This window comes from Chanodichthys erythropterus, chromosome 1 (genome assembly GCF_024489055.1).
Source record: "Chanodichthys erythropterus isolate Z2021 chromosome 1, ASM2448905v1, whole genome shotgun sequence".
In the NCBI taxonomy this organism is placed as follows: domain Eukaryota; kingdom Metazoa; phylum Chordata; class Actinopteri; order Cypriniformes; family Xenocyprididae; genus Chanodichthys; species Chanodichthys erythropterus.
Window position 1 is genome coordinate 34,660,077 of NC_090221.1, and position 13,553 is coordinate 34,673,629.

The following is a 13,553-nucleotide window of genomic DNA, read 5'->3' on the forward strand; positions in this document are numbered from 1 at the left end:
TGGTTTCACAGAGATTGAAACATTGAAATTTCGAAAAGTCAAGACGTTACGAACTTATGACGTAACGAAGCCTCATTTACTGAAATCACGTGACTTTGGCAGTTTGATACACACTTCGAACCACTGATTCGAAACAAAAGATTCGGGAAAGCTGTGAAGCTTCATGAAGCAGTGTTTTGAAATCCATCACTAGATATTGTTGAATAAAGTCATTATTATTTTTTTTATTTTTTTTTTGGTGCGCGAAAAGCATTTTCGTCGCTTCATAACATTAAGGTTGAACCACTATAGTCACATGAACAGTTTTTAATTATGTAAATATTTAGTAGCTTTCTGGGCACTGAACGTGTAAATTAACTTGCTGTCAATGGACGCCTCACTGAGCCATCGGATTTTATCAAAAATACCTTAATTTTTGTTCTGAAGGTGAATGAAGGTCTTACGGGTGTGGAACGACATGAGGGTGAGTAATTAATGACAGAATTTTCAGTTTTGGGTGAACTAACGCTTTTGGCAGTGCTGTGAGGACGGACAGAAAAGCACTGAGCTTGAGTTGAGATGCAGATAATATTAACTTTATTATTATTATTATTAATAAATATTAAAAATATATATTAGGGTGTGGAAATGGCTAATAAGCCAATAAGTGCTCCTTTGCAGCATCTACTACAGTGGTAATTTATTCTTTTTTTATTTCTAAATAAGTGTTTTCTTTCTTACATCGTGAAACTAGTTTTACAAATGGGGACAAACTATTAAGTATGAACAAATAATGTTTTGGACATCACATTAAAAATAACATTCAAACTGGGCAATATTTAAAGCTTTGAAGTGCTGGGAAAAGTTGTGTGAAGCACTCGAAAACATTAGACCATTTCTGCCACAAGTTATTTCTGTTAGTGTCACAATATTTCTCATGGTTTCCAGATTACACATGCTCTGGGAAGAAACCGCTTGAATTCACCGCTGAATTAATTTCATTGCTGTGAAATCTTGTGAGAAGCATTTAGGTTAAATTTGTCGCAGAATTCTCTGTTAAACCACAGATATCAGATCAAACGGTGTCCACAGCGCTGAGAAGAAACCGCTTGAATTCACAGCAGAATTCATTTTATTGCTGTGAAAACTTGTGAGAAGCGTTCACATTCGTCGCAGAATTCTCTGTTAAACTACAGATATCAGATCAAATATCAGATATCATATATTAATTCTGCAGTGAATCCAATCAGTTTCTTCTTAGCGCAGGTGTAGAAATGTTGTTGTGTGATCGAGATCGGCCCTCTGCTCTGAACTCCGAGTTGTGCAGCTCAAACATGCATGTTGCGATGACGTCACGGGACGTGTCTAAGCCCAAAATCTGCAGAAAATCTGCGACTATTAAGAAAAAATGCAAGATTCTCTGATTACTGCGGAGTTTACTTGATTTTGCGATAAATTCAGCGATCGCAGAATCACGAAATCCTGGAGGGACTGCCTAAAGTGCTACCATGTTTTGCAATACAATATGAACTCAATAAGTACACTGTAAGTACATGTTTTTGATGTAATTACGTAGTAGTTAAGGACACCTAATATATTTTTGTGTAATGACTTTTGTACCTACTGCTGAAATCTGTATCTAAAAAGCTCATTATGATAGACAAGAACATTCAGCTCTAGACAAAACTGACATTCTTGAAAACAGACAATGTCAAAAACACATGACATTTGTATATAAGAAATATTTCCATGGTGAAAAAACATCTAAACATTTTGACCAGTGTTGCTCACACAATGAAAAAACGCTTTTTATTTTGTTGCCATTGGCCAATTTATTAACACATTAACTAGGTTTTGAAGCACAAATTAAATGTTTTGGGTGAGTATACATTTTGCAGACATGCAATAGAGTTCTTATGTTCCAGAAAACAGTTGTGACACTTACAGTAAAAGGTGCTACAGAAGATGTTTTGTTTTATGCATTTTTGCAATATTACTTGAAACTGTCTTTACTAACTGATAAAAGACTATTTATTAGGTGCACTGAAAGTAATAATATTAATATGCATCATCTGTGCACGAGGTAGGGCCTTAAAAACATCAGCCAATCGTGTTTTCGTCGCATAAACGATTGGCCCTCTGGCTTGTCAATCACTGCCATGACGTTCCTTGTGAGAGACGAGCGCGGCTGCGCGCTCCAGTAACTTTCCACACTCCACAGGCGCCGCATGCAATGTTTTTGTCAGGAGACAGGAGTAACAACTGCAGATTATGAGTTACCTGCGGTGAGTCCGACATAATGAATCCACTTACACGACACAGCAAATGCCGGTGGTAAACACTCGAAATGGGCTGTGAAGGAGGGGGGTTGTTCTTACGCATGTGCTCATTTCAAAAACTCACTAACAGTCTTTGGTTTCTCAGTCGACGAAAAGATCCTCTGTAGCACCTTTAAGACTGTTTTCCAAAATCTGCCAAAGCGACTGTGAAAAACTGTAAAACCTCCAGTTTCTCCTTTTCTCTTTTTCTCCTCCCTCTTTCTCTCTTAAAAACTCTAGTGCTGTTCAGACCTAGTCTCTGCGTTCTCTTTTGTCGTGGGCACACAGATTCTTCAGTGGCAGAGAGGGAGGAAGGCGGGGGAGTGTTTACTGGCCCTGTGGCCTGATGATTCAAAGCACAGGGTTCTTTTAGGTCATTCGGCCTGAACATCAGCCTAAACAGCACTGCTATTTGTACAGCAAAGCCTGCCAGACATCACAGTCTCAACGCCCCTTGTTGTCACACATTTTATTACACTAAATATTTGTCAGGGTACGTTTATTTTTATGTAGTCGCATTCCTTAAAGTCTTGACTAGGTCAAGTCGACTGTGCATCTTAATTGGATCGGCATGGACCCAGGTCATCTTCGTTGCAAGTCATCATGCAAAGTTGATCATCCATAGTCTGGTCACTTCTGCCCAGAGACAGCGTGAGCTGGTGGCTCGGATGTGTGAGATGTGTGCTAATGTCTGACTGGAGAGAAAGCCAGATACACAGCCCAGAGTTTATAGCTTCCAATGGATATCTAATAGCCCCAGTGGACATTAATAGATATAGTGTCAGGACTGTTGGCGGCTGATGTAATTTCCCACCCTAGCCTTGATTAATTAAAGACTTGGATTGGTTCCTGTGAGGTAGCATTATTTCACTTGAAGCTCGGCATCGAACAGGCTGCAACAAGTGGACCCTTACAAACCGTATAAGGGATGTATTTCAGTTTTATCCATTAGTTTTTGTATGTATTGCATAATGTGTAAATAGTATGAATGATTATTTAGCTATATTTGAATAATCCTCTTCACTGGTGGAATGATCTTCCCAACCTCTGAAGAGCAAGATATAATATCTATTCTGGCCTGTACTAATCATGTAATTTTGTATTGCAGCACTTGCCTCTTTAGGATGAATTGCTTCGCATTTGTTATATTCCTTTGCTGGTTTGAGGTTGTTTATTAATTAGGAATTGCATTTGGCATGTGTGTACACATATACAAAGATTTTATTTTATTTATTTATTTATTTTTTTACAGACAGATAGGTATAGAGGAGGAAAGGAGCTTCATGTTGAATCGGAAGGTTCGTCCCTGCACCTGTTTTGTGCATTAAAAAAATGAACAAGTGGATGTGCACCATGATAACAGCAAAAGAGGGGCGAGAGATTAGAAGGAAGTGTGTGGGAGAGGCACAGCAGTCAGAGATGCTTCATTTGTAATCGGTGACAATTTAATCTGTCAGTTTTGGGGACAGTAGGAAGAGCGAGTGAGTGGCCAGCCAGTGAGTGCTGACGGCTAACTATAAGAGCTGTCAGCAGTATCGAATGCATAGACGCTGAGTAGTAGTGAGATGAAAGGCGAGAAAAAAAGAGTCAGGATACTGTCAATCAGTATTTTAAATGTTCATTAAAAGCCAAACATGTCGCTGTGATGATATAAAATGAACTGCTCTTATTAAGGTGAAATGTCATTTAATGAGAAATGAAAATGTGCGTATAGAATTCAATTTAGTCACCTCAGTTGTGCGCTGAGAAGAGGAGACAATGAAAAAAGGGCGGTGGCACTGTCTCTGTGATTGAATGCAGCCGTGTTTTCAATCGATATTAATGAGAATGTTTTGAAAACAAGACGAATGCTGTAAAGGCGAAGGAAAGCTATCTTTTCCTTAATATACTTTTGATTTTTAATTTTTCGTGGCGCATCTGGTTGTTAATAGGTTTGTCGGTGTTTTTGTTCGGAGGTGCTGAAATGCAGTGAGCTGCGCTGGTTAGAGCGCGTTGCTCCCATCCCCCGCCTGTTCAGCACAGGGTGAGGGAGGGAGGGGGACAGGAGAGAAAGAGAGAGAGAGGGAGCGATAGGCAGCACCCTTGTGAGGGGAAACAAGAGCCAGCTTCGCGGAGAGGAGAGAAGAAAAAGAGCTGAGGCGCAAACAAAAGAGAGAACATGGATGAAGCAGGAAAATGTCTGTTTGAAAAGGCAAGCGCAGCGGAGACTTTGGTCATCCTGCACACAGTCTGCCCGTTTTTTGGATGCCGTGGTTTGGAGCTGTTGCGCGGCGAGCTCTAAAAAGCGGTTTTTAATCCGTCTGTGGATGTTGCCAGCTTGCGATGGCTGTTGCAGGGCGATGTAGCTGCATAAAAGAGAACGTGCCTCTTTGTTTATGTTTCTTCATTGTTCTACTAAGTGTCCTTACAGATGCACAAATTCGCTACAGCATTCAGGAGGAGCTGGAGAGCGGCACTGTCGTTGGGGATCTTGTGCGGGATCTCGGGCTGGAGCTGCGAAAGCTTTCAGCGCGTCGGATCAGAATCAGCTCCGACAGTGCGAGGCGATACTTCAGCATCAACCACAAAACTGGTAAGCTTGTTATAAGCGACCGGATTGACCGCGAAACGCTCTGTGAATTCAGCGGGACCTGCACGCTTAGTCTCGACGTGGTGTTAGAAAGCCCATTTGAACAGCACAGCGTGGATGTTGAGATTCTGGATGCAAATGACAACTCGCCGCTTTTCCCTCGAGACGAGTACCAGTTGGAGATCTCCGAGGGCGCACAGCCAGGCGCGCGGTTTTCCATTGAGGGCGCGCAAGATTCTGACGACGCCTCAAATTCCGTGCGCCATTATCGCCTTACCTCAAACGAACACCTGGCGCTCGATTCAACCAAACCACCTGCAGATGGAAAACACGTAGAGCTCGTGCTGAAAAAACCTTTCGACCGCGAGCTTTTGCAGTCTCACCAGTTTCTTATCACTGCTACTGATGGTGGATCGCCTCCGCGCTCGGGCACAGCCAAAATCAACGTGCGCGTTTTGGATACCAATGACAACGTGCCAGTCTTCGACAGCTCCGTGTATAAAGTGAAACTGCGGGAAAACTCTCCCGTTGGCGCGCTGGTAATTAAACTAAACGCCACAGATAGAGATGAGAGCTCCAATGGGGAGGTGTATTACTCTTTTAGCTCGTACACGCCAGATCGAGTGAGGCAGATGTTTTCTGTAGACACAGACAGTGGGGAAATTAGAGTAATGAGCAATGTGGACTATGAAGAAACCAACAGCTACGAGATGTATATCCAGGCAGCTGATCGAGGCCAAGGTGCCGTGGCAGTGCACTGTAAAGTGGTGGTGGAGGTGCTGGATGTGAATGATAACCCTCCTGAGATTGTGCTCTCCTCCCTCTCCAGCCCAGTTCGAGAGGACGCTCGGGCAGACACTGTGGTGGGTTTAATAAGCATAAATGACAGAGACTCTGGACAAAACAAACAGGTCAGCTTGGATATCATTCCCCCTAACCTTCCCTTTAAAATCAAATCGTTCCGAAACCATTACACCATCGTTACCTCAGCCTTCCTGGACCGTGAGACTATATCATCATATAATGTCACAGTTACAGCCACGGATGGTGGGACGCCTCCTCTTTCATCCTCAATGACGGTTCGAGTGGAAGTGGCAGATGTGAACGACAATCCGCCACGTTTTAAACAGACTTCATACACTGTTTATGTGGCAGAAAACAATGCGGTCAGTGCACCTCTGTGCGTCGTAAAAGCAACGGACCCCGACGCCGGCGAGAACGCTCGCATCACATACACCGTCCTCAATGACAACAACCATGGTATTTCCGTGGCATCGTACGTTTCTGTCAAACCTGCCACGGGTGAGGTGTACGCACTACGGTCGTTTGACTTCGAGAAGTTGCGTGAGTTTCATTTCCAGGTTAAAGCTCAAGACAATGGTGTGCCACCTTTGAGCAGGGTGGCGACCGTCTATATTTACATCATGGACGCCAACGACCACAGCCCGCGGTTTGTTCGCCCAGCGTCGAACGGCTCACACTCCACAGAGACTATTTTACGAAACTCAGAGGCAGGCTTCCTAGTTTCACGAGTGCTGGCCTGGGATTTAGATGCTGGCGAAAACGCCTGGTTGCTCTACAGCCTCCATCACCCACCTGAACTGGACTTGTTTAAGGTGCACGAGCACACAGGTGAGATCCGCACGACACGGAGAGTAATCGAGGACAATTCCACTGTCTTTAGCCTGACGGTGCATGTGCGCGACCATGGTTCGCCTCCTCGCTCCGCGTCTACAACAATCACCGTCGGCGTCATGGAGCTCCCACCCAAAGTGGCCCCAGACCCAAAACGCATAATCAGACCACATGGCACAATGATGTTCTCCGAAGTGACCCTGTATCTTCTTATTGCCCTCTGTGCCACCACCTTTGTTTTCTTGCTCACTGTCTTCGTCCTAGCAATTGTTCGCTGCCATGCCTACTGCAGCCAACCAGATGCTTGCTCCTGCTCGCCTTGCTGTGGGTCCAAGAAGAAAAAGAAGGCGACGATGAAGAAGGCAGCCAAAGATGGTGGTGGTGGTGGAGGAGGTGGTGGTGGGGTTGGCGGTGGTGGAGCCACAGGTGGAGCTGGGGCCGCTGCTGGTGGGGTCACGGTCCAGCAACAGTCCGCGGTCCTACGGAGAGATCTGAAAGTGGAGCCACACTACATTGAGGTCCGAGGAAACGGCTCTCTAACTAAAACGTACTGCTATAAGACCTGCCTGACTGCCACCTCAGGAAGTGACACTTTTATGTTCTACAATACGGGCCGACCGCTGAGTGGGACTTGGGGTTCAGGGGCTGACCGTTTCTTCACGGGACAGAGCGGGCAGTTTGTGCGCAGACTGAGCATGCCCGACGCTACGGCAATACAGGTGTGTGCAGTGCCCACACTCTTATAGCATCCATCAAGTGACTCATCCATCTATGCATGAAGGGAGGAGAAATTCTGTTCTCTTTTGCTAATGTGGTGCCTTTTCACTCTCAGATATGATGAGAATGATTTAGGAGTCGATGATTTAGTGGCATTTGTTGTTGTTGCTTCCAAGTACACAGTCAAAAAAAAAATGTGTAGAGACAGTTTTCACTCAGAAATTGATAGTAAAATTCACAATTAAGTACAAAGAGACAGCAAGTAACGCAGTGAATTAAACGTAAAATTTTGAAGAAATACTAAAAAACGAGCTCCAGTCATCTTTGTTTTATTTAGAACTTTGAAAAGCCATTTTTTACTGTTGTATTGCTTACAGTTTGAAGTACAGCTAGTTTCAGCACTGGAAAGCTCAGGTGTATTGCTTAGTATATATCAGGCCTTGGTAATGGATGCCTGCTGTTGTATTGGAGCATTTTTACTTTTTTCTTCTTTTTGTGCCTCATTAATTCACAGCAGCAGTCTTTAGTGTGCACTGCAGAATGCATGTGTTTGTGTGTGTGTGGTTATGGTGATTTATGGTATCAGACTTTCTTTCCACTTGTTTACAGCTGTCATCAAATTGCATCTTCTCAGTTGTGGATTTAAAGAGAAGCACTCACTTTTTCTCCTCTCATCTCTCTCTCTCTCTCTCTCTGTCTCTCTCTCTCCTCAGCCTGTTCTGCAGTGCGCTGTTTCAGGACAGCTGGGTGTGTTTATATTTAGAGGTGTGAAGCTCAAACAACACTCCAGTTTCTCTGTACCCACAGTTTATTCTCTCAAGAGAGACTCTCCAGCCTATCTTCAGTTTAGTTACACAACTTCATATTGGACATCATCCACCAAAACCAATTGATAGGCCTTTAAGCTAAACACAGGTCAGCATGATTGATCCTCTGATGACAGCTTTATAAATAGATAGATAGATAGATAGATAGATAGATAGATAGATAGATAGATAGATAGATAGATAGATAGATAGATAGATAGATAGATAGATAGATAGATAGATAGATAGATAGATAGATAGATAGATAGATAGATAGATAGAAACTTGATTCAGTTTATAAAGAGAGTCACTATTCAGAATAATGGCAATTATAAGAAAAATTCAAAGGGAAGGATAATGTAATTAATTGTCATGAAAATTTTACAGTGTAAAAACTCTTAATGGTCCTATTTTTATTTTATTTTATTTTGAGATCAGGCTGCCCCAATGATTACACTTAATTTCTCAACAGATGAACTGATTTTCTCATCAGCAAATCTTTGAGTTTTGTCAGGTTGCTTAGCCTTAGTATGACCAACAATTTATTACAAATGAAGCTTTCTGTATCTGCTCTGTTCACCAGAGATCATCCTTACAAACTGAGTGCATTTATGTTGTGTTTTTGATCAAGTTGTGAGTGTTTCAGGGATTACTGGATGCGAAAACATTTCTCTGTGTGAGCGCCTCTTATTTGTGAAGTAATTACTGGCTCATTTCAGCTGTTCTCATTAAATGTCAGTCATGTTTGTTCTCCCAGTGTGTGATTAAGTGGCAGTGGAGTGCTTTCTGGTGGCTGATTGGGCGGTTTGGTTTGGAAAGAAAAGGAAGGAAGGATTGTGATTGGTTGGTGCAGAGGTGCGAATGCTGTATCTAGGCGAGGTGTGTCCACTCAGAAGGGAACTGAGAGAGAGAGAAAATGAGAAAAAGAGAGTAAGGAACTGCTGGTGAGACGAGATCAGACTGAACTCATTATCTGCCTCTCCTCACACCACACACACATAGTGAGTGATAAATCAAAGACCTGTGAGATGAATAAAAAACAGATCCCCAGTTTCTTGGCTCAGCAACTCGCTTGTTTTTCATATTCACTATATTTGAGTGTGTAAATTTGTAGTTCTGCATATGATTTAACAAGGGCTGTACAATATGTCGAAATGTTTGAAATATCGCAAATGTACATATCACAATGTGCACATCGCAACGGCTTGTATTAACTGCATGATTTTAATACTATAAGTTTTAGGTCGCAGCAGAGAGTAAACTGGACACATTACATATGTGTTACATCGCCAAATACACAGAAAATTATGTCAAAATGTGAGTATTCACATAAACACAGTCAGTTATGTCTTAAGTGGAGTAAACAGTTGAGAAGGAAATCATGTGTGTAACAATATATTGGATCCGTGCAGCTCTTAAAGTGACAGCAGCCTAATAAACCTGCTTCCATCTGTGTGCTTAAGAGAAAATCACTCACTGCTCTTGACTGAATAACCTTTGTAGCTTTAATAATCAATATGTATTTAATTCAAACAGTGAAGACTAAGCAGTGTTTTATCTTTACATTTGATTATTCAGTTTCTGTTGTTAAAAAAATCTAATGTATACCTGAAAGCCTAACACTTTTTTATGTAAAGCTAAAGTAAAACACTGCTGTTTACTTTCAGAAGTTGTAGGGATGCTTTCTTCTTCAACATGTATGTTGGTTATATCATTTTCAGTTTTTAAATATATTTAAATAAAATGTACATTTATTTTACACACTTACAAAGCATTATCTTATCGCATATTGAATATCGCATTATTTAACAAGTTATTTTATATCGCATTTTTCATCAATATTGTGCAGCCCTATATTTAACCCTTGTATTCTTCATCCAAAATCTTTCAAAACATCTTCCATCTGCATGTCCTCATTTACTCGTGTTGAAGGAGTCATTGTTCATTCACACCTGGGTTTGTTTAGAGAACGTTGCAAACACAATCGGTGCATCAGATGGTTTTGTTGTTTTTATTTACATGTTTTTCTCTTGGTATTATATGTTTGGCCCTTGAAATGTGGGCATTATGACGCTGGTACAAACTCTTGCAGGGGAGCTTGTAGCTGATTTATATTCAGTCTTTATATGGAAAAGGTTTTATTTGAGTGTTTGTACAGAATCTATGAAAGGTTCCAGCTAGATTGAACATTAGTGTTTGTACAGTATATGATGTTTTTGCTTGACCGGTAGCAGGCGTGTATTGTAGTTGTTTCTGTGATGGATGTGTGTGTTGTGGAGGAAAAGCAGGCCCTGTTGATTACACTGGAAATTGGATTTCACATTGATGAATGTCCAGCAGAAGATGAGTGTGTGAGAGAGAAAAATATAACTGACATAAGGATGATGAGGACAATGCCTGCCTTTTTAGTATCTAATAGTTGATAGTATAAGATCTGCAGGCTGAAATGTCCTCCTTTGTCATTTTAATGCAGGTGGATTTTACAGTTCATGATTGTAAAGTAGCAGATATCATACAACACCTTGGTGAACATAAAGATTCACCTCAAAATAGAATGTTATAAATTTATTTCTAATGTTCATAATCTTATTTGTTTTCTTTTGATTTTGGAGTGAATATAACCTAGACATGTTCTTGAACAGCTTCATGGCATTCACTCACCATGTGCATTTTGAGCAGATATGCCTCAGTTTCTCTCTCCCTGAGGAGACTCATTCAGATCGATCTCACCCCCCTGCTAATGCTCCTCCAGGCATTTGTATGACCTTGATTCATCTCTTTGTCGGTATGGTTGGTCTGGCTGGTTCAGATCTTTTGGTTGATGAGCATGTCAATTTATCATTAATGTTTGTGTGTCTGAGTGTATGTGTTTAAGACATGGATGAAATCTTGACCTAAATCTAACCCTTTCCTCCAAAGCCACAGTCTAGCAGCCATCATGACTTTATGACTACAGTCCAGCATGATTAATTAATGAGATAATATTGGTTTTTTGATCCGTCCCAGCGCTTAAAGTCATCTCTTTCTCTCTCTTTGTCTGTCTTTGTCTTTCTCAGCCTAAAGTTCCCAGTGCAGACTGGAGATATTCAGCATCTCTCAGAGCAGGAATGCAAAGGTATGACATGATTGGTTTTGTTGTCTTAATTTTTCGTTTTTGTTGCTTCTACTGAACATGCCACATTACTTTAAAGGGGGCATAAATAAATTGAATGGATGGATGGATGGATGGATGGATGGATGGATGGATGGATGGATGGATGGATGGATGGATAAAAGGACGGGTGGATAGAAGGATGGATGGACAGACGGATAGACAGATGGATGCTGGATGGTGACAGATGTTCGGACCTATGGATGGATGGTGAATGGATGGATGGTAGATGGATGGATGGATGGACAGACGGACGGACGGAAGGACGGATGGATGGATGGAAGGAAGGATGGATGGATGGATGGATGGATGGATTAAATGACAGATGGATGGATGGAAAGACAGATGGATGGATGTATGGATGGATTGAAGGATGGATGGATGGATGGATGGACTGAAGGACAGATGGACGGATGGATGGATGGATGGATGGATGGATGGATGGATGGATTGAAGGACAGATGGATGGATGGATGGATGGATGGATTGAAGGACAGATGGATGGATGGATGGATGGATGGATGGATGGATGGATTAAATGACAGATGGATGGATGGAAAGACAGATGGATGGATGTATGGATGGATTGAAGGATGGATGGATGGATGGATGGATGGATGGACTGAAGGACAGATGGATGGATGGATGGATGGATTGAAGGACAGATGGATGGATGGATGGATGGATGGATGGATGAAGGACGGATGGATGGAAGGACGGATGGATAGATGGATGGAAGGATGGATGGATGGATGGATGGATGGATGGATGGATGGAAGGACGGATGGATGGATGGATGGATGGATGGATGGATGGATGGATGGATGGATGGAAGGACGGATGGATGGACGGATGGATGGATGAATGGATGGATGGATGGATGGATGGATTGAAGGATAGATGGATGGATGGATGGAAGGAAGGACAATGGATGGATGGATGGATGGATGGATGGATGGATGGATGGAAGGACGGATGGATGGATGGATGGATGGATGGATGGATGGATGGATGGATGGATGGAAGGATGGATGGATGGATGGATGGATGGATGGATGGATGGAAGGACGGATGGATGGATGGATGGATGGATGGATGGATGGAAGGACGGATGGATGGACAGATGGATGGATGAATGGATGGATGGATGGATGGATGATGGATGGATGGATTGAAGGATAGATGGATGGATGGATGGATGGATGGATGGAAGGAAGGACAAATGGATGGATGGATGGATGGATGGATGGATGGATGGATGGATGGAAGGACGGACGGATGGATGGATGGATGGATGGATGGATGGATGGATGGATGGATGGATGGATGGACAGCCGGACATATGGACGGATGGATGGATGGATGGAAGGACGGATGGACAGATGGATGGATGATAAAAAATGAATTAAGATGAAATTTTCTTTGCCTTTTGTGATGTTTATTGTATCAAAGTAAGAATTAGAAAAAATATACTTTAAAAAAACTTACATTTGTACTGCTTAGTCACAAAAGAACTAAATGAAAATAATAATAATAATATTAATAATAATAAAGATTATAAGAGGACCACAGGTAAAATATTACATAAATGTATGATAATGACTCCTTTAAATGGCTGAATCTAGTGAAAGGAAGGTAAGAATAGAATATCATTATGAGATCATAATTTTCAGACATTACATATGGAAGAAGTTAGCTAAAAACAACTGATGCTGGTATGATTATGGAAACTGTGCACTGGCATTACATTACCCATAAATCACTGGACCAGTGGATGCAGTTATCCACCACTCGTTCTGAGTCAACCAAAGGTCTGATCTTACAGCAGCCGCTGAATGACCAGTACAGCTGTACAACGACAATTTCCGTGGAAGCAGAAGTAGGTCACATGTGGCGATTGAAGTAATGCCTACAGCCATGTCGGCAAAATGATGGCAACGAAGGACATTGCAGACAACATACTGGGCAGCACATTCACATATGTCAAAGCTGTGTGTGTGTGTGTGTGTGTGTGTGTGTGTGTGTGTGTGTGTGTGTGTGTGTGTGTGTGTGTGTGTGTGTGTGTGTGTGTGTGTGTGACTGAATGACCTCCGTTCTTCATTAGTGGTACACTGATTCCCTCCTAATTACAGCAGGGTTTAATGAGAGCTAATGTAGCCACGCAAATCATTCTCATGCATTAAATCAGATTCCTGTCTTACAATTTATGTGCTTGGAGAAACCAGAGCAAAATTAATTTTACATTAATGATGCTCTTGCTTTCTTTTGCTTGTTGAGTTTAAGGCAGATTTATAAGGTTTCATTGGTGGTTTCTTTGTAATGTCAGCAGATTTTTGTTTTATTAATATTCACTATTGCTCATATTTAGAGTTTAGAAT

At 41.9% G+C, this 13,553-nt stretch overlaps 2 protein-coding genes across 10 annotated transcripts in view; both read left to right on the plus strand.

The window, feature by feature from the left end:
* The window catches only part of LOC137023027 (protocadherin alpha-3-like), a 54,111-nt gene that overhangs the window by 20,065 nt on the left and 20,493 nt on the right, over positions 1 to 13,553 (plus strand). For 5 of the 9 annotated variants that reach the window (XM_067389685.1, XM_067389593.1, XM_067389853.1 and 2 more), the window contains one exon: positions 11,081 to 11,139. The exons of the other annotated variants lie outside the window; for them this stretch is intronic. In XM_067389685.1, coding sequence (XP_067245786.1) covers positions 11,081 to 11,139 — 59 coding nt within the window. The remainder of the gene's footprint in view (positions 1 to 11,080; positions 11,140 to 13,553) is intronic. 9 annotated transcript variants of the gene reach the window in all.
* On the plus strand, positions 4,414 to 9,637 carry LOC137023793 (protocadherin alpha-C2-like). Its single transcript, XM_067390901.1, has one exon. It carries the CDS (start codon positions 4,620 to 4,622, stop codon positions 7,245 to 7,247), a length of 2,628 nt encoding a protein of 875 aa, XP_067247002.1. The 5' UTR covers positions 4,414 to 4,619; the 3' UTR covers positions 7,248 to 9,637.

Bases quoted from the DNA above. Each gene is read 5' to 3' on its own strand.
- LOC137023793 (XM_067390901.1), top strand. From the start codon at position 4,620: ATGGCTGTTGCAGGGCGATGTAGCTGCATAAAAGAGAACGTGCCTCTT.